Consider the following 26,619-nt stretch of genomic DNA (forward strand, 5'->3'; position numbering starts at 1 on the left):
CAATCTTAGGATCCTGGGGATTCCGGAAGGTAGTGAAGGGTCGGACACCAGGCAATTCGTCGTGGAACTTTTTTCCAAAGCTTTTCCAGACGTAAAGCAATGGGACTGGCAACTGGAATTGCAACGTGCGCATCGTTTTCCTTGTAGGCAAAGGCAGAAGTCTGGCCAGGCTGGTGATAAGCCCCGGGCAATATTAATCTGCTTGAACAATTTCTTGGCTAGGGAGAAGATCTATGACCTAGCTAGGCCAGATAGGAAGAGGGTAGGGAAAGACTGTGATTTCTTTGTTAGACCAGACTTCTGTCCGGTGACTGTGGCGCGGAGGTGGCAGCTCCGCCAGCTAATAGCACCGTTTCAGGCTAAGGGTACTCAAGCTTTCTTGCTCTTTCCCTCTAAATTGAAAATAATTCACCAGGGCCAGACCAGATTTTTTCTTTGTGAAGTTCAGGCGAAGGAGTTCTATATAGTTAAGAAGGCTTGTCTTTTTTCTGTCTCTCCATTTCAGGGGCTTCGAGGTTTAAAGACGGGAGTTGAGCCGATTGTTAGGTGTATTGGCTTTTCTATGGGAAAAAATGTTTTTTTTTTCTGTATGGATTACAATGGGCTCAAATCCTCGGTTGTTGGGGGAGGGGTATTGGGGTCAATAAGGTTTCAGATTCATGTTATAGTTGTGGTATTGTTAGTGTTGAACAAGTTACTTACCTTCGGTAACGATATATCTGTAAGAAACAGTAGTTAGTATTAGATTCCTTACCTTAGAATATCCCCAGGCGTCAGTCTGGATCCGGAACCTTTTGCGTAGCAGTACCCCTGCGCGTCGGTAGGCGTCGTCTGCAGGCGTCCCCTGCGGCTCCGCGTCCGTCGTCGGCGCCGTGCGCCGTGATGACGTCGCTGGAGTATATAGACGCCGCCTCCGCGCGCTGACGTCAGTTCTTTGTACACAGCTTTTCCGCGCCAGAACACGCAGAGCCATGTGAGAACCAACACTGGTGCCATTTGAAACTAGGGCCCTGAAAGGGATGTCCTTAACCCTAGGTATCAGTTCGCAGAACGGGGAGGATGGGCGGGGCGGTAAGGAATCTAATACTAACTACTGTTTCTTACAGATATATCGTTACCGAAGGTAAGTAACTTGTTCATCTGAAAGAAACAGGTTAGTATTAGATTCCTTACCTTAGAATAGATACCCCAGCAATACCAACCCCGGTGGTGGGTCTGCGAACCAATACAATCCTACACCAGAAAGTCCTGGAGGACCGAACGGCCAAAGAAGCCATCCCTCCGGACTTGACCGTCCAGGCAGTAGTGCCTCGCAAAGGTGTGCAGTGAGGCCCACGTAGCCGCCTGACAAATGTCCTGCAAAGGGACTCCCCGGCCCAGGGCAGTAGTAGCCGCCGTGGCCCGAGTGGAATGGGCCCTCAGCCCAACAGGAGGCTCCTTCCGAACCAAAGAGTAGCACGCTTTGATGCACAGAACGACCCACCGAGAGATGGTCCGTTTATGTACTGCCCTTCCCTTCTTCGCACCCACGTAGCCAACAAACAGTTGGTCATCCACCCGGAACTGGCGTGTGCGATCCATATAAAATGAAAGCGCACGTTTTGGGTCCAGACGATGGAGCCGCTCTTCATCCTTTGAAGGATGCGGAGGCGGGAAGAAGGAGGGTAAGGTGATGGACTGCCCGATGTGAAAAGCAGAGACTACTTTGGGCAGGAAAGAAGGTCTAGTTCTCAGAACCACCTTGTCTGGATGAATGGACATGAAAGGAGGTTTGACAGAAAGAGCCTGGAGCTCACTCACCCTCCTGGCAGAGGTGATGGCAACCAGGAAGGCCGTCTTTAAAGTCAGGAGACGGAGAGGACAGGAATGAAGCGGCTCATAGGGAGCGCACATCAAGAAAGTCAGAACCAGGTTCAAGTCCCACTGAGGCATCACGAACGGAACAGGTGGATACATGTGCGTGATGCCCTTCAAGAATCTTGTTACAATAGGGGACCTGAACAAAGAAGGTTGATCAGGCAGCCTTAGAAAGGCCGAAAGGGCAGAAAGGTAGCCCTTGATAGTGCCCAGAGCAGAGCCCTGCTGGGCAAGAGAGAGAAGAAAGAGGAGAACCTCGGAAAGAGGGGCAGAGAGAGGGTCCACAGCCTTTGCTGTGCACCATGCCACAAATCTGTTCCACCGGCAGGCGTATACCGACTTTGTGGAGGGACGCCTGGCTGCCAGAATCACATCACAAACCTCAGGAGGCAAGTCAAATGGCCTCAACTGTCGCCGCTCAATCTCCACGCATGGAGGTGGAGACTGGACAGGTTCGGGTGGAGGACCGTCCCCTGCTGCTGCGACAGAAGGTCCTCCTGAAGGGGCAGGCGGATCGAGGGACCGACTGACATGCTGAGTAGCTCGGGATACCAGTACCTTCGAGCCCAGTCCGGAGCCACAAGGATAACTTGGGCCCGGTCGCGCCTGATCTTCTTCAGCACTCTGGGCAGAAGTGGTATAGGCGGAAAGGCGTACAATAGACCGCAACTCCACTCGCGCCGAAAGGCGTCGCCGAGCGAGTGCCGTCTTGGAAACTCCAACGTGCAGAACTGATGACATTGCGCGTTCTCTTCTGTGGCGAATAGATCTAACCAAGGCTCTCCCCATTGCAGAAAGAGGCCTTTCGCCACGTCCGAGTTCAGACGCCATTCGTGATCCACCGAGCACCGACGGCTGAGTTCGTCCGCCCTGGCGTTCAGAGAACCTGCCAGGTGTTGAACCGTCAGAGTCACGCTCTGACGTTCCAGCCATTGCCAGAGACGCAGAGCCTCCTGGCAAAGGGTCCACGACCCCACTCCGCCCTGCTTGTTGCAGTACCACATGGCGCTGGTGTTGTCCGTGAACACCTGCACTACACTCCCGTTGACAAAGGGGAGGAATGCCTTCAGTGCTAGGCGAATCGCCCGCAGCTCCAACATGTTGATATGGAGCCGGGACTCCGCCGGAGACCAGATGCCTCTGATCTCCGCCTCTCCCAAGTGGCCTCCCCAGCCCTGGAGGGATGCGTCCGTCACAACTACGTGCTCCGGTTGGGGAAGGGAGAGGGATCTGCCTCTGACCCAATCGCGGTCCGTAAGCCACCACTGCAACTGTCTTGCAGTGCCCTCCGAGATCAGGACATGGTCGGATAGGTTGCCTTGATGCTGGGCCCACTGAAACTTCAGGTCCCACTGCAGAGCCCGCATCCGCCACCGGGCGTGATGCACCAGAAGGATGCAGGAAGCCATCAGCCCCAGCAGCCGCAGCGTCAACCTGACCGAAACCCGGGATAACGGCTGAAAGATCGGAATCAGAGCCTGTATATCCCGGACCCGCCGTTCCGGAGGATAAACCCGAAACTGCGCCGAGCCGAGAACCGCTACGATGAAAAGGAGCTTTTGAGAGGGACACAGGTGTGATTTCGGCACATTGATGGAAAACCCCAGCTCGTGCAGGAGGTCTGCCGTCATCTGAAGGTGGTGGACGACTGTCTGGGGCGAGCCCGCCTTCAACAACCAGTCGTCGAGGTAGGGGAAGACTGAAACCCCTAACCGGCGCAGATGAGCTGCGACCACCGCCATCACTTTCGTGAACACCCGTGGGGCGCTGGTAAGGCCGAATGGGAGCACGATAAACTGAAAGTGCTCGTGGCCTACCGTGAAACGCAGGTAACGTCGGTGGGCCGGCAGGACGGGGATGTGAAAATACGCGTCCTGCAAGTCCAACGCCACCATCCAGTCTTGTGGGTCCAGAGCAGCCAAGACCTGAGCCAAAGTCAACATCTTGAACTTCTCCTTCCGGAGGAAGCCGTTGACGTTCCGTAGGTCCAAGATAGGACGGAGGCCCCCCTTGTCCTTCTTGGGTACCAGAAAGTAGTGGGAATAGCAACCACACCCTACTTCTGGCCCAGGAACGCGCTTGATGGCCCCCTTGGCCAAGAGGGCCGTAACTTCCTCCTGCAGAAGTGTCAAGTGGTCCCCCGACACACGGTGGTTCTGCGGTGGCATGGCTGGAGGAGTGCTCTCGAAGGGGAGGGAGTAGCCCCTTCGGACGAGCTGCAGCACCCACCTGTCCGATGTGATGGTACGCCAGCGGGAGTGGTGATGGCGAACCCTGCCACCCACTGGCGTCACATGGGCCTGAAAGCTCGGACTAGGAGGATTTGGAGGCTGATGCTGCGGGGGGAGGTGTGGTCTGACCTCGCCGTTGTCCCCGACCGCCTCCACGGCGGAAGCCACGGCCGCCACCGCGTTGAGAAGTGTTCTGCGATGCGTGGCTGGCAGCACGTGTGGGACCGCCCCTTCCGTGGTCACGAAAGGAGCGAAACGAACCCGTTTGCTGGCGCTGGGTCGAGAGACCCAAGGACTTGGCCGTGACCCTGGAGTCCTTGAAGCGCTCCAGCGCGTGGTCCACTTTGTCGCCAAACAGGCGACTGCCATCGAACGGCATGTCCATCAAAGTATTTTGGACATCCGCCGAAAAGTTGGCGGATCTCAGCCAGGCGTGGCGACGAATCGCCACCGTCGTGGACATCGCTCTGCCCAGCGAGTCGGTCGTATCGAGACCACACCTGATGGAATATCTTGCTGCGTCTCGGCCTTCAATCATAGCCTGGCCGAGCTTTGCCCGTACCTCCTGCGGGCATTGTGGCAGACACTCCGCGACCGTATCCCACAGAGAGTGGGTGTAGCGGCCCAAGAGGCATGCGGTGTTGCAAGACCGCAGTCCCAGACTCAGGGACGAGAAGACCTTCTTTCCATACTGGTCGTACCTCTTAGATTCCCGGTCGGGCGGGGCCGACGGGAATGCGGTTTGGGAAGTCGAGGCCTGGATCACCAGACTCAGGGGTGGGATGGGTGGACAGGAACTTGGGGTCATCCGGACACGGACGGTGGCGTCTGGCCACGTTCCTATCAACAGGCGAACCTGAAGCGGGCCTGGACCACGTGCCCAAAAGAACGTCTGTCAAGGCTTCGTTGAACGGCAGCAGAGGCTCCTGTGGGCATGACTGCGGTTTGAAGACCTCAGTGAGGATGTTAGGCCTCACGACCGCGACGCGGAGCTCAAGGCGTAAGGCCTTGGCAGCCCTCATCAACACCACTGAATAAGCAGCCCCAGCCTCCGAGGCCACAGTAGGAGGTGAGACAAAACCAGGGTTAGGAGAGTCGTCCAGACCACTGGCGTCACCCAAGTCACCTGTCCAGTCCACGTCGTACTGACACTCGCGTGACAGAGGGTCCTCAGACCCCTCCCAACCCTCTCCATAATCTGCATCCTCACCATATTCTGAGTCAACGATGTAGACCGGCTCCTCGGGGTCAATGGGCCCCATCGGCACCGGACTCGGCGTCGGACGACGCCGGTCCGACTCCGCGTCCGGAGTAGGAGAGGGAATGGGAGTGGCGCCGCCCGGAGCCTGTGCCGGAGCCCCGACGCCGGCCGGATCCGGCGTCGGAGTTCCGGCGCCGCGTGGAGGCGGCACCATGGGTTGCCCCTATGGAATCGGCGCCGGAGAGGCCGGCGGACCAGCCGGCGTCGACCCTGAAGGGCCCAGAGGCGCCGGGGCTGGAGCTGCCGGCGGCGTCGGGGCCGGAGCACCCAACGGCGTCGGGGCAGGAGCACCCGAACCGCTCGGGCCCCCGGACGGGACCACCGGGCCCGCAGGCGCCGTAGGCCCCGTCGGAGGAGACAGTTCCCTAATGGCCATGAGGAACTCCTCTATCTCCTCGCGCGACGCGCCTTTCCCAGGGACCGTCGGGTATGGAGCAGGCAGCGCCGGCGACCCACGCGGAGCAGCGGCCACCTGAACCCCCGTCCGCATCGCGGGGAGTCGGGGGTACGGTGACGACGCCCCGACTTCTTGTGTTTCTTACCTGAGGAACCAGAGGAATGGTGACGACTTCCGGAGCGCTCGTGGTGGCTCCGCGACTGCTCCCTCGACCTCCGGCCGGACCGGGACCGCTCTCGACGCGGGTCCGACAACCGGAGCTCGAGCAGCTTGCGGGACCGCTCCCGCCTAGCCTTACTCGTCAAGGCCCGGCAGTCGACGCAGGATTCCACGTCGTGGTCCGCGCCCAGGCACCAGAGTCGGTGGTGGTCTGTGACCGACATCGTGCGGTCACACCCGTCACAATTCTTAAAACCAGGCATCCTACCGGCACCTTAAGAGTTAGATAGTAATCAAAAACTTTGGTCAAAAGACCAGAGTACTGCTCTTCGGATCTGCGCTAACTGGCGCGGAAAAAAGAAGAACTGACGTCAGCGCGCGGAGGCGGCGTCTATATACTCCAGCGACGTCATCACGGCGCCGACGACGGACGCGGAGCCGCAGGGGACGCCTGCAGACGACGCCTACCGACGCGCAGGGGTACTGCTACGCAAAAGTTTCCGGATCCAGACTGACGCCTGGGGATATTCTAAGGTAAGGAATCTAATACTAACCTGTTTCTTTCAGATATTAGTAGGTTCTGTGTTTTGCTAGAATTTGTGACTAAAAAGGATAAAGGTTCACAGTGGAGATAAGGTCTTTTTTTTAGCTCAAATGGGGCAGGGTAAATTGCGTTTAAGTTCATGGAATATATGTGGCCTAAATGATGGTAAAAAATGGGCTTTGTTTTCTAAGATTGTCCATACTATGCAATTGGATGCCTTGTGTCTACAAGAGACACATACCCTGGGCTAAACGGGAGTGGTTGAAAGTCCCCGGCTATGATCTAATTGCTTGTTCTCGACAGACATCTATGATCAGAAGGGTGACCATCTTGCTGAAGCGTGGGGTCGGGTTTTGCAAAAACGTTCGAGAGGATAGTGCAGGCAGATGGGTCTTATGTCGAAATAGTGGTTGATAGTAGATCCCTAACCATCTGCACGATAAATGGGTCAAATGTAGATGATCCAGAAGTGATAAAATGCTTAAACCTAGAATTAGCAGTATGGCCACATCCAATGTTTGTCTGTGGGGATATGAATATTAATTTGCCTGGAAATAAAAGTATTCCGGTAGGAAACCCAGGGTCTTCAAGGCCCTTCAGACTTAATTCAAGAACATTGTTTGATTGATCTTTGGTATAGACATAATAAAGACAAAGATGGGTATACATATTATTCTGCCCCCCATAATAAAATGGTCCAGCTAGACTATTTTTTTTATGTCTGATGAGGTGGCGGAGGTGGCATCCATCTCAGTTTCCCCAAGAATTCTATTTGACCACAAGCCTTTGACTGCAGAGTATCCTTTGTTCCGTCAGGCCAGTTCTCCTAGGACACGGACATTCGACAGAAAATTATTGTTGGATCAGGCCTATCAGGATCACATAAGAAAGTGGCTAATCGAATTTTTAAACATTATTAGGAGTTCTGCCTCTGACTGTATAGTCTGGGATGCACTCAAGGCCACTGTGCGTGGGGAGACCAAAGGTTTTGCAGCCTTCAGATGGAAGAATATGCAGGAGCAGATTAAGGGCCGTGTAGAGGAGCTTAGGGTGGCAGAGATGGAATTAACACGCAATATCAAGGATGGCCTTAACATAGATCAGAGTCAGCAGTCTGTTGCCATAATTAAGTCTAAACTTCTGGAATTCTTGGGGCAGGACTTGGCCGCTAAATATTTGCAGTATCGTACAAGGATGTACGAATATGGGGAAAACTCTGGTAGAATTCTCGCCAAAAGGCTTCAACAGAAAAGTTTGTTAAATCGTATTACTAGAATTCAGGATCAGCAGAGCAATGTTCAGGATACGCAGGAGGGGGTCATGGATGTGTTTCAGAAGTTTTATACTGTGCTCGACACGGAATATCATTTCAGCCCTCAAACTGAGTTTCTGGCTCAGGATTTTCTTCAGGATATTGACACCCTGAAAGTCACAACGGGGCAGAATTAGGCTCTTTCCGCCCCAATTACGTGGGAGGAGGTCGAGCTGGCAATAAAATCGTTGGCTAACAGAAAGGCCGCTGGCCCCGACGCCATTCCTCTAGAATTCTATAGGGCGTTTTGTCTAGAGATCCGCCAGGACATTTTATCAGTTTCTAGGGCAGCACAGGGGGGGGGGGTCATACCGGATTCATGGCATCAAACCACGATTGTCCTTTTTAAGAAAAAAGACAAGCCTGAGCTAAACCCCTTATCTTTTCGACCAATCTCTGATAAACACCGATAGTAAAATATATTCCAAAATTCTATCTTCTAGACTCGCGGAGGTTATTACCCCAATAGTTTCTTTACACCAGCAAGGCTTTATTCCGGGCAGGGACACGGCCGACCATGTTCGGCGGGTCATCGCCATACTGGATTGGGCTCAGGTTACTGGTTCTCCCCTCTGATTGATCCTGTTGGACGCCGAGAAGGCGTTCGACAGGGTCGCATGGGGGTTTTTATGGGCAGTTCTCCGCTGGAAGGGCTTCAGCACCAAATTTATTCAGGCCATTCAGGCATTGTATATCTCCCCAGCCACAACACTGCGCATCTCTGGTCAGGAGTCAGCGCCCTTTAACATCAGCAGGGGCACCAGGCAAGGGTGTCCCTTCTCGCCCCTGCTTTTTGCTCTGTACATCGATCCCCTCCTTAGCAAAATTGAAGGGAACCTGGGTATCCTGCCGATTAGGATCAACGCTACAGAGTATAAGACTCTGGCCTATGCGGATGATATTGTTGATTTAACCAGTGATGTTGGCTCAGCCTTTTCTGCCTTAAAGACTCTTGCTGAACAGTTTGGCCTGTTGCCAGGCTACAGGCTGAATGTCTCAAAAACGCAGGTCATTCAATCAACCGCCATGCGTTCTTCCGAAGCTCCTGTTGTCACGGAAGCAACATATCTGGGGGTCAAAATCACTCCCTATGTAGACAACATCCCCGATCTGAATATTCTTCCGGTGATTGAATCTGTCAATGCTAAGCTGGAAAGATTAGACCATCTACATCTTTCTTTAAATGGCCGATGCAACGAACTCAAAATGCTGGTCCTCCCAAAGTTCTTGTATTTATTTAGAACTATCCCATTAGAGCTCTCACAACTAAGCTTGGCTAGTGCCAAACGGATCTGTTATAGGTTCCTTTGGGGAGATCGCCACTCACGCAGGGCAGCTAAATGGATGTGTCTCTCTAGGGATCGTGGTGGTTGGGCGGTCCCAAATCTTCTTTTACATTATTGGTCTGCCATGCTGCAACACTTTCGGTTACCAATGCTGGGAGATAGGGCGGAGGTTATGCTCTTCCTTCTATATATGAGCTAGGCTTGGGTGAGGCTGCCAAGGGTGTTTTGACGTGAATTCTTGAGCCGAGCTATTTCAAGAAAACAAGGTTCAAGGATATAGGGGCCATGTTCTCAGTCTGGTGGAAAATTAGGCATAAATGGTCAATTCCGAATATGAATTTCTATACCCCTTTTAAAGTTGTCCGACTTTACCCTGCTATTTTTCAGGATCAGATCATCTTCAGATGGCAGCTATCGGGTTTGAAGGATATAGGTGACTTAGGCTCTGGTGGGCGAATGGCCTCTTTTTCAATTTTTAAAGTTTTATTTGAATATTCACGACTTTTTAAAATATCTTCAGATTAGAAGCTTTATCGATAAACATCAACATGAAACCTCCAAAATGTTAGATAAAGTTACCATATTTGAATTCATTCAAAGGAGGGCTAGAATAGGGACAATTTATAAACATCTACTATCTGATCTCCCGGACGATCTCGTTCTACAAAATGCTAAGTGGGAGGGCAAATTTGGCAAGAATGGGGTGGACATAAGGCCGGCACTGGATCTAGCAAACTACGTTCTAGTTTCTGGTAGCCTACGGACTCAAAGTTATATGGCAATATTCAACCTATATTATACACCGGCAAAAATTGCAAAGTGGGGTGCCGGAAGGGTGACCGCTGTGCTAGGTGCGGGTTTCAAGCAGCTAATGTTATACACATGTTTTACTCTTGTCCAAATCTGAGGGCATTTCTGCACGATGTAGAGTGCTTTATAAATTCGATGCTCAATATCCCGATCACCATCTCTCTGTAGATGGTGATAATGCCCCGGTTACTTACCGGTAATCTTCATTACTCCGAGTATAGTCTTCCTCGCCACATGACTTACAAAGTGAGCTTCAGCTCCACACCAGAACCCTCCAAAGCAAAAAGTCAGCCTCCCATGCCTCCCATCCCTTCCCAAGATGGCCGACCCATTACCACCTGACCTCTATAAGAGGCGGGCCGGCCCAACCCATCAGCCTGAAACCACCAAGCACAAACATGAAGCCGATAGCCAGACAGGGAGGGAGGGATGGGAACTCATGTGGCGAGGAAGACTATACTCGGAGTAATGAAGATTACCGGTAAGTAACCGGGGCATTACCTCCTCGTTAGTCTTCCTCGCCACATGACTTACAAAGTGAGCACATACCAAAGCCAAGCGGCTTCATGGAAACTCACAAGAAAACCAACTGACCACGAAGGAACCCCCACAGAAGAGGGCAAAATCCAACAGGCCAGCGAGAGGAAGAACCACCCCAGAAAGAGGCAACCCGAGCTGGAAGACCAGTCAGGGATAAAGAAACACCGGGAGGGCCGAAAAACCAGACCCCAAAGACACGAAGTGGCCACAGAAAATGTGCCCCAACCAAAGAACAAAGGAGAACAGAGAAGGCACGGCACCAAACCACACAGAGCCAAAAAGCAACCGCAACAGGCCCATGATAGAAAGCAGCCATAGGACCAAACACGCCAAGACCGCCCAAAGGACAGCCGAAAGCGAGAGGGAGCCAAAAACTATAACAGACCATGAGCGACCGGGGCACCACAGGATCCGAAGAAACAGAGGTCAACCCGACCAGCGACCCAACAAAAAGGCCACAGCAGCAAGAGACACAGGGAGACCGGAGCCCACATCCACACGCACGGTGGACCACCTACAGCTAGAGAGCCGAACCACCCCCAAACCAAAAACCGGAGGGGAGGAGAAAACAAACCACCAGAACCGGCGGGAAACAGGGGCAGAAGCAAATGGAACCAGGGGAAACCCAGACCGGCAGGAGCCGCAAGAACGGACCGAGGTGCAGAAACCAGCACCCCACCCGAACAAAAAAGGAAAAAAGGCACCCAAGCCCCACCAGCAAGGAGAGGCAGGCGGGACACAGAACACAGCCGCCCAAAGGACCCCAGGACGGGATCCAGAGTGCAAAGAGAGAGCCCAGGCAGGCGTAAAGGAAAAACAGACCCCAGAGGCTGCAGGAAAGCTCAACAAAGCGAACCCGACAGCAAGGGCACCGAAGAGGCCCAGGACCAAGGCCAAGCCCCAAACAGGAAGGCGAACACCCACCAGGGGACCCATGCACAAGAAAGCAGGACAAACCCAGAAGGAAGAGGAATGGAGAATGAACGAGTGAGACAGCCCAGCGCAGGGGACAAGGAAAACACCCCTGCAAGAACCCACACGCAACAAAGGAGCCGCCGAGGAAGGCATCCAGGAGGCAAAAACCAACAAACCTCGGGACACGAACCCAAGACCGCAGGCGGAAGAGTCAGCCAACAGAAACACCAGGTCACAGTGACACAAACCCACACCCAGGACCGATCCAGCCGAAAAATGGAGAACCGACAGGAACCGGAGGGAACACAGGGGCAAGGCCACTGGCAGCAACCCACCAAAGGGGAGAAAGCCAGAACAGCCGAGCGGAACGAGCCCGTGAAAACCAACACCCCCCAGGGAGAAAACCTGGGCCGGAAGGACCCAGGAAGCCCACCAGGGAAAAAGAAGAACAGGACCCAAACCGCACAAGGAGCCCAGGACCCGACCGGGGAAGAGAGCTGGGAAAACCAGCAGCCCCGGGCAAACAAGCACAGCGTGAGCCAAACGACCCAAGGGGCAAGGAAAATAACTGCGTCAGGACACGAAACCCCAGAACCTAGGGAGCCAGAGCCCACAGAGGCCCAACACGGACCACAGAGCAAACCCAGAGCCAAGATCCGCAGGAGCATAAATGGGAAGAACCCAGGCGAGCCCCACCAACAGGAGAAACAGCCCGGCCAGGCCCACAAGCCCAGGCGAAGCAGGGAGTGCAAGAAAAAACCAGCACCGGGGGCCCAAATTGGAAGAGAGTGACCGAGGCAAGCCCGCAAACCCCAGAGGGAACGAGGCAGAGCACAAACCGCCCAGGAGACCAACAAGAAGCCACCACGAGGCAGGGGCAAAAACAAGCCAGGGGCGGCAACAGAAGGCAGACGAGAAAACCGCCAACAAACGCACCAATCAACCCAGCACAGACCCAAGCACGCCCCATAGGCGGAGAGGACGCCAACACCCGGGAAGGGGAGCCACAGAGCACCGGGACCAACCAGATGGGGAGGCCAGATACCCAGAGCCCAAAACCCCCCCTACGGAAGGGACACCACCAGGGTGGACAACCCAGACAAGAATAGCCAGGGGGCCACACAAAACCAGACGATGGGGGACAGCCCCCCAAGGGAGGAGAACCACAGAGCAACCTGAGGAGCCCAACAGCCGACAACATGAGCGAACCATGAGGAGCAACAGAGCCCCAACCCCCAGGAAGCGAAGAGAAAAAACGACCAGGAGGAGGGCGCAAGGGATGCCCGCTAGCCAAAGAGCAGGAGGAGGCAGAAGCCAAAGGCTACCCGGAGACCACAGGAGCAGCCCGAAGGAAGAACAGGACCCGAAGGCCACAACAACCAGGACAGACCCCGTACAAAGTGGGTAGCAGGCAGGAGAACACAGGACGGGAGACAAGAACGCCCCCAAACGCAACAGTGCAACAAAGAAACACGCCAGTCAGCGTGACAGTGAAACACCGGAGCAACATACATGAGCACGTAAAGAAAAACAAAACAGGTGCAACAGTAAAACACATTATCACCGCGCCGAATAACAGATGTTCATTGACACTCAACCCAACGGGACTTACTCTAACGACCCCAAATGGATGAAAGGCCGAGTATCAGACAAGAATGTATACACGTCTCAAACCACAGGAAGGCGAGCCAGCAAGAGGCCCGACCAGCCGTCAGAGGCCGAAGTCCGGCAGCACCAGTGTGGTATCCCCGCTGTCAAGCATTCCAGAACAGTGGGGGAGTCAGAGAACTGTCGGAGCCGATCGTAGGAGCAACCATCCCACGCACCCGCCCGGAACAAATAACGGATATATAAATAAACCTGGAACAGTCATAATTACAACCAGCCCCACACCAGAACCACGTGCACCCAAACCTCCCTGCAAGGCACAAAAATAGGAGAAGAGCCACCGAAGCGAGCACCAGACCATGAAAAATACCCAGAAGGGCCCAACACCACGGCCAGAAGAGCACATACTGGAGTACATAACCAGGGAAACCGATGAGCACGGACCCCAAGAAGGGAATTCCGGCACCCAAGCACGGGGAAAATAAGTGAAGCGCCCAGAGGTGAAGCCGAGACAGGAACACAGTCCCCCAGTCTCAAGGACGACAGCCCAAGCCGGCCAAGCCAGGAGATGGAAAAGAACACAGAAAAAAACGAACTCACAGCACCCACAAAGAGGAAGAGCACCCGTCAGCAGAGGGCCACCACGACCCCAAAACAACATAACCGGGGAGCGACCGCACACCACCACAGCAGCCGTAAACGAGGCAGACTCACGGAACTGCAGCGCGGGGAGAAAGAAGAGCGAGGGCACAAAGCACCCCAACAAACCACGGGTGTGCAAGATGTGAGAACCACCATGGGAGAGGCCACAGCCTGTATGCCCACCTCCAAACCCCCCAGACGGGCACAACACCGGCCCACAGACAGAACCCACAGACCGGAACCCACCGCTGCAGGAGAACGGAGAGACCAAATGCATGCTGCTGCAATCTGCCCACATGCAAACTACACCGCATGCAACATTACTGAGCCCTCTGTGAAGAGCATAAACACCTCCGGGCAAAGTCCGCAATATATAAAAACGCAGAAAGAAAAAAACAAACATCGGCAAAAAACCAGAACCCAGCACCGGAGGAGTACAGCGCTGAGAGAAGCCGGGAGGAGCACAGCGCTGAGAGAAGCCGGGGGGAGACAGGCCCCGCCCCACAGAGGCCACCCTAGCGAGGAACACCTGAATGCCAGCAGCCCAGCCCAAACCAAATGAAGCCGGGAGACACACGGGGCCAACAAACCAACACCGAGAAGTCCCGTGAACAGGGAAAAATCAGTGTAATGCACCTACCGAACGCGCCGGAAGGAAAAGGTGGGTCAGCCGGCGAACTGACCGGAAACACCAGAGTAGCAGCGCGGGAACCAGCACCCGCCCCGGGAGAACGAGCCCAACACAGAAACCACAGCCGGACACGGCAAGAGCCACGCGGCGCCGCCGCAGAAAAGTGCGGGGAACACAGGAGAGCACACCCGCCACAGCGCCCCGGGGTTAGGCGGTGAGAAAAAAAAAGGGAAAACCAAGCGCCCTCCCCAGCGGGGACCCAACGCGGCAGAGAAAGCAGCCGACTGCAGCAAAAGCAGCGCCGAGGGGCAGGCAGCCAGGCAAAGGACTACCCAAAGGCACACCGGAATCCCGGACCTCCGGGGAAAACAGCCGCGCAGCACTGCCGCCGCCCGCCGCAAAACCTCGAGGGGCAGGCGGGCGGCGCGAGCAGACCGCAGGAAGAAACATAGGGGCGGAGAAACCCCAAACACAGCCCCCGCCGCAATGCTAAAAAAACGGCACCAAGCAATTTATAGGAGCCCGCAAAGGGACCGGCAGTACAGGGAGAGGCATGGCAGAGTGCCGGCCACAAACCCAAACTGTACCCCAGCCACCCCCACCTGGAACCCATGGCCCGCTGGAGCAGATCCTAACTGGACAGTACACACCAGGGGAAAGGGGGGGAAAGAGCCCAGGAACCAAGGGTCCGCTAGAGCAGGACCTCCAACCCGAGACCCACATACCTGCTACAGCAGGCACCACTTACCTGACGCATCTGGAGAGACGTGCGCAGAACGAAAAAAACAGGCTGATGGGTTGGGCCGGCCCGCCTCTTATAGAGGTCAGGTGGTAATGGGTCGGCCATCTTGGGAAGGGATGGGAGGCATGGGAGGTTGACTTTTTGCTTTGGAGGGTTCTGGTGTGGAGCTGAAGCTCACTTTGTAAGTCATGTGGCGAGGAAGACTAACGAGGAGGTAATGGGGTGTGAAGGCACGGCGCTGGTTGGAAGAACGAGATATGTTTCCGCTTTTTTGTTTGTAGCAATGACTATGATCCGGCTGTGCATCACCTCATAATGGTTGAGTCCCAAAGCCCCCACATTTGTCAATTGGAGAGCCAGGATTCTCGCTCTCTACAATTTGGAGTCTTCAGTGTTTTTATTAAGGGGGAGAAGGAGGCGTGAGCTGGCCTGTAAGATCTGGGCCCCATTGGAGGAATGGTTAAAGCAATGATTTTTCTCATTATTGAAAAGGTCCAAAAACTGCAAAAATTGTATGTTTCATTTTTTTCTTTATTTAGGTGTTGTGTTTGCGGTCTCTACTCTGCCCATCAGGCTGCATAAATGATCACCAATTTTGTGCTATTCTCCTTATGTCCATCCTTCACTGTGTCTCTCATGTATTTGGTTCTTTTTTCTTTTTATGATTGTTGGTTTCGCATATCTTTGTAAATGACATCTGCCACAACCTTCTTTTTTGGTTTCTCAAATCATGAAAATAAAGTTAAAAAAAAAAAGAAATTTTGCGCATGGCAAGAACAGAATTGCGAGCTGAGAAACATGCCATGAATATGGAAGAAGGAAGAATAAAGACCTTAGAGCAAGTGAGACAAATGTCATAAAAAATGAGCAATGAAAAGAGAATGGAGATGCGTTACAAAGAGAAAAGACTATGCTATAGATGTGGATTTCAGTTTCCTCATCAAAAATTCTGTCCAGCTATGGGACAACAATGTAAAGAATGTGGGAGATACAATCATTTTGCAAGCGGCTGTAGATTTAAGAAAGAAAAGAAGGAAAACTAGTAAGAAAGAAAGTGGAAGCAAACAATTTAATTTTGATGAAAAAAAGAAATGAAAACATAAAACATATAAGAGAAATGGAAGGAATTGAAAAAGAAGAAGAATCTGAAGAAGACTTTGAACATAGTGAGAGGCTGTACATGATGCAAGAAAAAGAAGAAGTACAACAACTTAAAATGATAAGAAAAGAAGATATAAAAAAAAACAACTTCAGTTGATTTGTTAGTAGGCTCTCAAAAAGTACCCTTTGTCCTAGACAGTGGAGCAACATGCAACATATTAAGTGTAACTGGGTATGCAAAAATGTCTGAACAACCTCCTCTTAAACCTTCAAATGTAAGTGTTTTTCAATGGGGAGCCAAGCGTCCTGTCTCCTGTTTGGGAAAGTTTGAGGAAGTTCTAACACATCAGGAAATAAGTTGCAAAGAAGAAATATATGTTTTGCAAGGAGAGGTTCCAGGGCCATGCTTACTGAGTAATGTAACTGCTCAATATATGGGGCTATTAGCAGTCACCTGTAATTTAACAACAGATCATCCTGTTCTGTGAACATATCCAAAACGGTTTGATGGTTTAGGGAAATTGAAGGACAAAGCAATAACCCTACATATAAATGAAACAATAAAGCCTGTAGCTCAGTCTCACAGGAGAGTTCCTGTTCACATGCAAGCGAAAGTCGAAAAAGAAATCAAAGCATTACTAAAAGAAGACATAATTGAAGAAGCAACAGGCCCAATGCCATGGGTATCTCCCATTGTGAGTGTTCCTAAAAAAGAGACTGAGGACATCGGAATTTGTGTTGAAATGAGGATTCCAAACACTGCGATTGAACAAGAGAGCTACCCAGGCCCTCATTTAAACGATATGATTAGCAATATTAATGGTGCAGTTGTCTTTTCAAAACTTGATTTATGTAAGGGATATCACCAACTACAAATTGATAGTCAATCGAGATACATTACAACATTCTCGACACACCTGGGTCTCTTCAGATATAAATGCTTGAATTTTGGTATATGGTCTGCTGCTGAAATATTTCAAGAAATTGTAAAAAACGTCATAAGGCCTGTACAAAATAGCATGAATTATAGAGATGACATCCTGGTCTTAGGAACAAATCAAGAAGAACATGATCAGGCTTAAGATAATGTATGTCAACAACTTCTTCAAGCTGGTTTGGCTCTAAGACTAAAAAAATGTGAACTGAACCAAACTGAACTAACATTTTATGGGCATATATTTTCCTGGGATGGAATGAAACCAGCTCCTAAGAAAATAACTGCACTGAATGCAATACAAAGACCCAAGGACATAACACAATTGAGATAATTCCTGGGAATGGCCAGTTATTGTGCAAGATAGGTCAATAATTTTGCAACTCTAAGTTCACCTCTCAGAGAGTTAACAAAAAAGGGTCGGAGATTTGAATGGAACGAAAGCTGTGAACAGGCATTCAGAGAAATAAAAGTTACAAATAACTATGGCAGCAAATTTAAAATACTTTGATCTAAATTTGTGTACAGAATTGGTAGTGGATGCCAGTCCTGTGGGGCTAGGAGCTATACTCGTACAACATAGCCTGGAAGACAAACTCCAAGATATGTAATATCTCATGCTAGCAAAAGTCTTTCAGAGGGTGAACAAAAATACTCTCAGCCTGAGAAAGAGAGTTTAGCAGTTGGATAGGCATGCGAACATTATCATGAGTTCATCTACGAGAAGCCTTTTGTAATAATAATGGATCACCAAACCCTCATTTCCACTTTGGAGAACCCAAAAACAAAGATGCCTACGAGGATAAAAAGAAGGGGAATGAGATTCATGGATTACCATTTGAGAATTATTCATAAAACTGGAAAAGAATATAATCCTGTGGATTATCTGTCTAGGCATCCCTGTAATTCAAAGGAAAGAGAACAATTGGTGGCAGAAGAATATATCTGTTTTATAATAAAGTCAGCAATACCTGAAGTTGTCTCGCAAAAAGAACTGATTGAAGCCACATATTCAGATGATACCATTCAAGAGGTAATCAAACTCATACATGATAATAACTGGAGACTGATAAATTCTGCAAGTCGTTTTAAGCCAAATGTAAAATAAAATAGTTGTCCCAGTTTGTTTACAAAGAAAAGTTATTGATCTAGCTCATGAAAGTCATAGAGGTATATCTGCCACTAAAAACTTTCTAAGAGAGAAAATTTGGTTTCCGCGGTTGGCTCAACAAGTGGAAGAAGTAGTTCAGTCGTGTCACATATGCCAATGCACATCAAGAGAAAAAGAAACACAAGAATGTCATATGTCAGAATTGCCAGATGCTGTTTGGGCTAATGTGGCAGCAGATTTTAAGGCCCCTTGGATTTAGGTCATTATCGATTAGCCATAATAGATGAGTATTCTCGATTTCCCATTGTTAAAATGGTATCGTCAACGTCGACTTAAATAGTACTTCCAGTTCTTGATGACATTTTCTCTATGTGGGGATTTCCAATGTGTTAAAAACTGATATTGGTCCTCCTTTCAGTGGAAGTGAGTTCAAAAGTTTTATGAATTATCTAGGGATTGTGCATCGGAGAGCGACTCCTATGTGGCCGCAAGCTAATGGAATGGTGGAAAGTTTAATGGCCTTCTCACCCAGGCAATAGGAAGGCAGGCAGCAAGTCAGCGCAGCAGGACCGCAGTCCTTCAGAGCAGCAGTCCATCAGAGTGGCAGTCGTTTGAGCAGCACAGCAGTCCTTCCTGGCAGAGTAGCCACAGGTCCAGAAGTGTACTTAAGTGTTGGTGTCTGGGTTTCAGTATTTTTTACCTAGTTGTGACTTTGAAGTGGAGACAAGCTATAGAGGAATGCCAATGAAGTGCGCAGGGGCCATTTTGACCTTGCCCTGTCTCTAGACTAAATACGAAGGCTATGCAGCACGTTGTGTGGGGGCAGGATGCAGCGATTCAAGTGTAAGTGGGGCTGTGCCCAGGTCCTCCCTCCCATGCTGCCAGTGATTGCCCTTTCGGACACACACAAGCTCCCTACTGTGTGTGGCTGTCTAGGAGGAATAGAGAAAGCCCAACTGTCAAATACATTCAGTCATGTGACTCAGAGACAGTTTTCAGGCACCAGATGGCTAAGTCAGAAAAATGCCAAGTTTCTAAAAGGGTCATTTTCAAAATTGTAATAAAAAAATCCAACTTCACCATAAGTTACGATTTTTCATTACAACTCCAAACACGCCAAACATGAATGAAATACCCGCTAACATTTAGAAATGTCAGCTTGTTAAATGTAATAAGGTAACTCCAATGTTATCCTATGGGAGAGGTAGATCTTGCAGTAGTGTAAAACATATTTAAAAGTTCTTCACTACCAGGACATGTAAAACCTAAAAGTACACGTCCCACTTTTAAGTACATTGCACCCTGCCCTCTGGGCTGCCCAGGGTCTACCCTAGGAGTGACTTACATGTATTAAAAAGAAAGGTTTGGCCCTGGCTAAAGGTCTACTTGACCACGTTGGCATGGCAGTTTAAAACTACACACACGCACAGGCTGGAATGGCAGGCCTGGGACATTTTTAAGGTGCTACTTAAGTGAGTGGCAGAATCAGTGTTGCAGGCCCACTAGCAGCATTTAATTTAAAGGCCCTGGAGAAAGGTAGTGCCACTTTACTAGGGACTTACAAATAAATTAAGGATGCTAATGCTGTATAAGCCAATTTTACTATATTTTTGTGAGAGCAAAAGCACTGGTTAGCAGTGGTAAAGTGTTCAGGATCCTAAAGTCAGCAAACAGAAGGTTTGAAGGCAACAAATTAGGGAGAAACCAATCCAACAATGCCAGGTCAAACACTACGGCATTCATATTCATTAGGGAGGTCGAATTGTGACCATCTATGATTCAGCATTTACAAACTCTGTGTTCGACTATTGTATACCATTGCTCTCTTTGTATATCATCCTGCTGTGTGCACCATCTATTCACACACATCTCTCTGTGCCTACCGCTCTACATCTCCACTGTGTGTAATCTCTCTTATTCTCACATCTTTCTTTATGCATCAGCTCTCCGTGCACTATCTGTCTTTTTCTACCTGCCTGCATACCCTACCTTCTTGTTTCCTTGTGCCTACTTTGTTCTTCTCCTACTCTCTCTTAATTCTTCGCTCTTGATGCAGACAACTTCAGGGAGCACCAGGTACCATCTACTAGCTTACAGTATTCTACACAGTGGAAAGGAAATCAGGGGCAAGAGGGTAGATTGTGAAGAGAGGAGACATTTCTACTTTCATGTCAAAATCTGAATATATGCTTTGATATATTCACTTTAAAAGAAGGGTAAGACAAGGCGGTAACACCTAGATAATTTCTCATAATCCTGATTACATCCCTACTTGGCATGTTTATGATGGCCTCCAAATGTAGTGATGAGCAATTTGGGACCTACCTAATTAATATTCATATAGTTGATCGGAATTGCGATCCATCACTATTCAGATTTTCAAGAACTGACATATTAGTACACAGCTCATTTCTTAAAAATCTTTATTGGTTGCAAAAGTACTGCTCAAATTTTTTTAACATAATCTTGTGACTAGATATTCATACCTCTGGCCCCTTATCCTGTTACATTTGTGTCCCCTACAATTCTACAACATACATTTTTTTCTTTGCTTTCTTCAACCTTTGTTCTTTTTTCTGTTCATTAATTATATCCACTTTTTTTTGGATGTTACGCCAACGCTATTCCTTTTCAATGTATTATTGACCATCATCCTTAACTTTATGGTATTTTCATTGAATTCCATTATATTAGAGCTTTCAATTTCATTTAAATTGCCTTGTTTTTTAAATTATTTTTTCCCATTTTAAAGTTGCCCATTCTTTTTCTTTAATGGTACTTTATCAAAAAGCAACCCTCCATCACTTTGTTGTCCCAGCTGCTCAACTCACAGCAACTAAGTTTCATTAATATTCCCTTTCCTAGTTTGTAAATTATGGAATGGTCTTTCTGTTTTCACACTTCTATACCCTTCACTTGCATTGTTTAAGGCCTCTCCAATAACCTTCTTTAAATAGAATTTCCTTTAACTTTAATCCCATCTTTTATAACCATGTACTTTACTTTGCATTTCTTTCAAATGGGCACCTATTGTAGAATTCTGGTAATTGCTTTAGATAAAATTGTGAAATGAATAAAAATGTATTTAAAAAAGAAACTTCAAATAATTTCTGACGCCCTTGCACTATAGAGTTGCCTAAAGGGCTCAGAGGCCGATCCGTATTTGATTTGTGCCTTCAATGAATTGGTGAATACTAACAGCATTGCTAGATTTTCAAAACTATTAAACCCCCCAGTTACTATTCTGGTTTGGCAAATGCAGCCTCCATCACCTGACAAGCCAGAGTGGTTGATAGAAACAGAATGCTCTTCTTGTGTGTTTTGATGGCGTTAAGAGTGTCAGTCTGTGGCCTCCATAAAGCTGATAGGTCTAATACACCATCAGCCACACAAATCATTTAATGGTCAGTACCAAACTACTATATACCACATATGAAGTAACATGCCACTCTTTCAGCCCAATGCAAGATAAACTGCATGGTTCCACTCAAGCTAGTATGTACTGTACCTTGTAGGGCACATCTAGCATGCTATGGAATTGCCTTTAAGGTAAAAGGTGCGCCATGCTTCCCCATCAGCAAAATACCCACAGCAGTTTGACACCATGTAAACATATGTAATGGGGTGCAATTACCCATACCTTCTTATCTTCGCAAGGCAATATCTCTAATCACGAGGAATGTACTTTAGGAGAGCAGAGTACATACCCACCATACTCAAACATACACATACAGCATATCCCTATGCTATGTATATAAGCATTTATTTGGAATACAGATGTGTACCTAAGTATGTGTATTGCTTTGCATAAACGTGTATAATAATGTTTTTAAACATATAGAGATTCGTTAGTTCTGCTTTACAGAGGTACATATTATTTATGATTATATTTGTCTATTTTTAACATGTATATAGGTGACTGCATAAATAAGTACATTTTTTATCATAACTATTTATCTACAGTTGATTCACTATTGAATTACATAAAGAAATTAATAAAAAATAAATAAACTTAAAGGACGACAGCACTTTAATCTACATATATTACCTTCCTATACATACATACATTCCATGTACTTATGTATCTTTATATATCTTACTTTCCTTCTAATTCAGTATTTCCAATGCACTACCCTATATCTCTTTCAATATATGCTCTACCTCATCTCACAACACATTCTACTACTTTCTCCAATGCACTACCCTATTTCCCACCCTATGTCTCTCTTAATATATCTTCTACCTTCACTCTCACATTCATCCCAAACCTATTCTACTACTATGATCCCCAAAATAACCCTTTCAAGGCTCTTCCCTCTTCTACCCCCTTGCATCATTCCATACCTCTTTTACCATTCACATCTCCCAAACAAACCTTGTAAACCCTTCCCTCTGACTCTCCCCCCTCTGACTCTCCCCCCTCCACCTCCCCCCTTTACTCATTCCAAACCTCCTCCTACTGCTATAAGCTCCTAAACAAAACAAACACAAATGTATCTAGACCCTTCCTTTTTCTATCTCTCCACTATTCTTTTCAATCATCCAAATAACAGACTAACATGTTCACCACTCAAATTCGTTTCATATTTCCCTTTAGTATTTACCACTTATCCTTTTTGGGTTATGGAGTAGCATTTACAATTACATGATTTGAGGTACCTGTTCTGCACCATTTCTTCAGTCCTTGGTTGGGATTGACCACTGATCTGCTGGTTTCAGAACCAGTATCATGCCTGCTGATGGTACCAATGCGATTGTCGTGCTGTGGGGAAGGTACTTCCTGAAGATGCTTTTCGGAGTTGCTACCAGTCATTACTAGTAATAAATAGAAACATTTAAATTATCAGTTTTATCGACAGAGATTGGAAAGTATCAAATTCAAACACTGAAAATTCAAGCAATAGTCATATTGGCACTGCGCTTGTTCTCCTGGAGAAGGAATGATGACTTACAATCTATATATGTTCAGGAGGCAATGAGTAGAGGCCAGGTGAGGTGACTAAACTGGTAAATCTTATACACGATTATAGTGCCAGAGGCCCTCCCATGTATTGGGACCACATGATGACCTTTGCCTACCATTGTTTTAATTGGCGTTAGGTGTTTTACTTTAACTTGCCTGAATGTAAGACATCATGTTTCCTGCATGTGTATTTTGCCTTGAAGATTTCATTTCATGTCTCCTTGTAGCTGCAGAGTGGGAGAGTTTTCACAGAGTAAAACAGCCTGCCCAGGAACAGAACGTGTGGGATGTGCATTTTAAAGCATGAGAGAGAGAAAGGCGTAGAATGTACTTCTCTGTCTCAGTGTAGTGTAATATGCAGTGGTGCACAAATGTACATTATGTTGTACATTGGGAAATGAAGTGTGTGATGTAATAGGCAGTGGTGCACAAATGTGTATCATGTTGTGCATTGGGAAATGAAGTGTGTGATGCTGTAGGCAGTGGTGCACAAATGCGCATTGTGTTGTAGTTAGGAAGTTTTATGAAGTTTTTACAATTGGCTTTGACATGTCCTCATGCCATCTTGAATTCTGACTAGCTGGAGCTTTGTGCACACAGGCAGGTCCCCAGATCACTCAAGTTGTTTAGGCTATTTACGTTCAAGATTGTTTCTGTACTTTTGGAGATGTTTTGTACTTTCTCAAGCTTCACTAAGATAAGGGGCTGGAACATGTGGGAGCGCAGCAGAATATGTAAGAACTCCTTTGCCTTTTCAAATGCTTGTGGGAGTTTGGCCAACTCCAGTAAGATTCCTTGGTGCAGAGGAGGTCCACTTGGAATCTTCTAGTGCACTGAGATTATAAAACTGGGGTTTGATGACTTGGAAAGCGGGATTTTGTTTTGACCTGAATGAAGGACGGACGTGTCTAATTCAATGTAGCAGTTACAGGCTTGCTGAGTCTCTTGACCCCGGCTGTGAATCCACCACTCAGTTGTGGGCTAAGCTGCAGTTATTAAAGCCGGAGATGTATTCTCTTCTAATAGTGGCACTGTGATGTGTTAGTGTGTCTGTGTGCACATCCAAGCCTCCAGTGGTTATAATCATCTGATGTATTTAGTGTATATATATCTTTCGTGCTTTCCTTTAACAGGGTTTATTTCTTGTGTCTGATTATTTACATTTAACAGTGTTTATTTCTTGCAGTGGACGTCCAGTATTATCACTATTATCTGCTTGTATTGTATTCCATGCATTTAACACTTGCATTTGCTTACTCGTGTGTTATTATCTCTGCCCAAGGTAGTATAATGGAAAACGCATCCAAATTTGTTGACTTCTTTCTTCAAGATCATGTAAAGAAATTGCCTTCATACATACGGGACACTGGGGAATTTTTGCGTAAAATCAAAAATATGGAGTGGGAACCTGGTTGTGTGCTCATCACCCTAGATGTAGCTTCACTATACACAAGCATCCATCACCAGGATGGTCTGAAGGCTGCTGAATACTTTTTAAACACACGTCCGATGAACAGGTATTTGCACAACAAAATGCTTTTGACAATGATTTCAACTTGTTTGGAGAACAACTTTTTTCTCTTCCAAAATCAGGTTTTTCAACAGGTCAGGTGTGTTGCCATGGGGGCCTGCTTCTCTCCGAGCTACGTCTGTCTACAAATGGGACTCTGGGAGGAGCAGGTCCTATTGGCAAGCCATGGTGACACCTTGAACACACGCTTTATGCTGGTACAGTTATATAGACGACCTGTTTTTAATTTAGAGGGGTACAGAGCAAGCTGCACAGAACTTTACTGAACAACTTAACATTAACAATCTTATTCTTAAGTTTACTGCCCAAATGAGTAAGGAGAGCATTTTTTACCTGGATGTGGAAGTCTATGTAAGGAATAATTGACTGGAAACAAGACTCCACAGGAAACCCACGTCAGGCAATACAGTCCTACATGCACAGAGCCACTATCCGCCACAATTAATCAAAAGCATCCCCTTTGTGGAGATGCTGCAGATCCGCAGGATATGAAGTTCTGACAGGGAATGCTTACAAGCGCAATTTGAGTGTAGACAGAGATTCCTGGAGAGGGGCTATTCGGAAGATACACTTGATACAGCTATGACCAATGCTAATAAAATACAGAGGTCTGCTGCACTCACTAAGAAAGTAGCTACAAAAGATAGTCAGGATCAACCTACTCGCCTCATACTGATGTTTAGAAAGCAGCATAAAATCTTGTGCAGGATCATTAATAAAAGCTGGTCCTTATTTGTGCAATGACCCTTTTCTGGGAGGCCAATTGGGTAAATCCCCCAGTATTTCCTTCAGAAAGGCCCGCTCTATGAGCAACTCTCTTGTCAGTAGCAGTCCTGAATTCAGACAAACTAAAACATGGCTCAACAGTAGGACGGGTTTCTTGAAATGCGCAACCTGTAAGGAATGCAAATATGGTAAAAGTACGTCTGCCTACCATACGCCATTTCGGCCCAAACCAGTTAAAATCACAAAATCTCTCAATTGCAGGACTGAATATGCGGTGTATGTGCTGGAGTGCTCATGTGGCCTGCGTTACATAGGGAGCACGAAACTGCAGGTGCACAAGTGGGTGCTCCAGCACATCAGAGCCATTACCAACAATGACGCCGCATATCCGGTGGCAAGGCACTTCAAGGAGAAACATGACAATGATTTGTCACATTTCAGGTACTTTGCCATCAACACAGTCTTGCCATTGAGAAGGGGTGGCAATCGAGAACAACTGCTAAGACAAATGGAAGCTAGGTACATCTTAGAGTTGGACAGTAAGACACCCCAGGGGCTAAATTCGAGCGAGGGTTTTTCCACCTGCCTATATTAAATCCAAAATCCGTTCGCACTACAGATTCTAGAACAGTTACACTGCCGCCTCCCATTTGTTTTGAATACACTATTTTTTTTAGGATTTCCTGTTTTTAGTACTGTTCATCCGATCACGGCTGTGATTTGGAAATAGTGTAGGTATTGCCATTTTTGCACTAGCATTATGCACTTTGTTCCATGGGTAAATCAAACGGCCCACTTGGGCAGGACGTTCACGTTCACTTTTTTCAATGCAATATTTCTGTCATAACGGAAAATAGTTTTGCTGTAACTAATAAGAATCAGTATGTGTGCTTGATTTCAGTTACCGGCATTGAGCTTCATATAGTGACCAATTGTTTATCTCCGACTGTAAAACTTTGGAATTGCAACGGTGCTGCTACATTTTTGGGTCATTCACATTGGTTTTTAATATATGATTTTTTAGCTCTGTGTTTGAAATATTTATTTATAAATACTGTTTTGCGTTATTTGCACTTTTATACTTATCATTGTACTGTAATTGCATTTTGGCACATATTGCAAAGTAACTGACTGTATCTATTATAACAGGTTGTTTATGTCTATGATTACCCTAGGATGGGTTATCACGTGTGCTGAGCACTAGCACTTTAAATAGCAGAAAAAACTCTCCATTAGAGTATCATGTGATCAAGACCTCTGCGAGGCTGAAACCCTTAATGGCGGTGGTGCTGGGCATCTGAACATAAAATCTTAATGC

At 48.0% G+C, this 26,619-nt stretch overlaps 1 protein-coding gene across 8 annotated transcripts in view; it reads right to left on the reverse strand.

Annotated features, from left to right (window-relative positions):
- LOC144783823 (uncharacterized) overlaps positions 1–26,619 on the reverse strand; it is a 982,913-nt gene that overhangs the window by 196,517 nt on the left and 759,777 nt on the right. For all 8 annotated transcript variants that reach the window (XR_013601608.1, XR_013601607.1, XM_078662569.1 and 5 more), the window contains one exon: positions 22,741–22,896. Coding sequence is in view for 6 of the 8 variants with exons in the window: in XM_078662569.1 (XP_078518695.1) it covers positions 22,741–22,896 (156 nt within the window). In the remaining 2 variants the exon portion in view is untranslated. The remainder of the gene's footprint in view (positions 1–22,740; positions 22,897–26,619) is intronic.

The sequence above is a fragment of the Lissotriton helveticus genome, chromosome 10, assembly GCF_964261635.1.
Source record: "Lissotriton helveticus chromosome 10, aLisHel1.1, whole genome shotgun sequence".
NCBI lineage: Eukaryota > Metazoa > Chordata > Amphibia > Caudata > Salamandridae > Lissotriton > Lissotriton helveticus.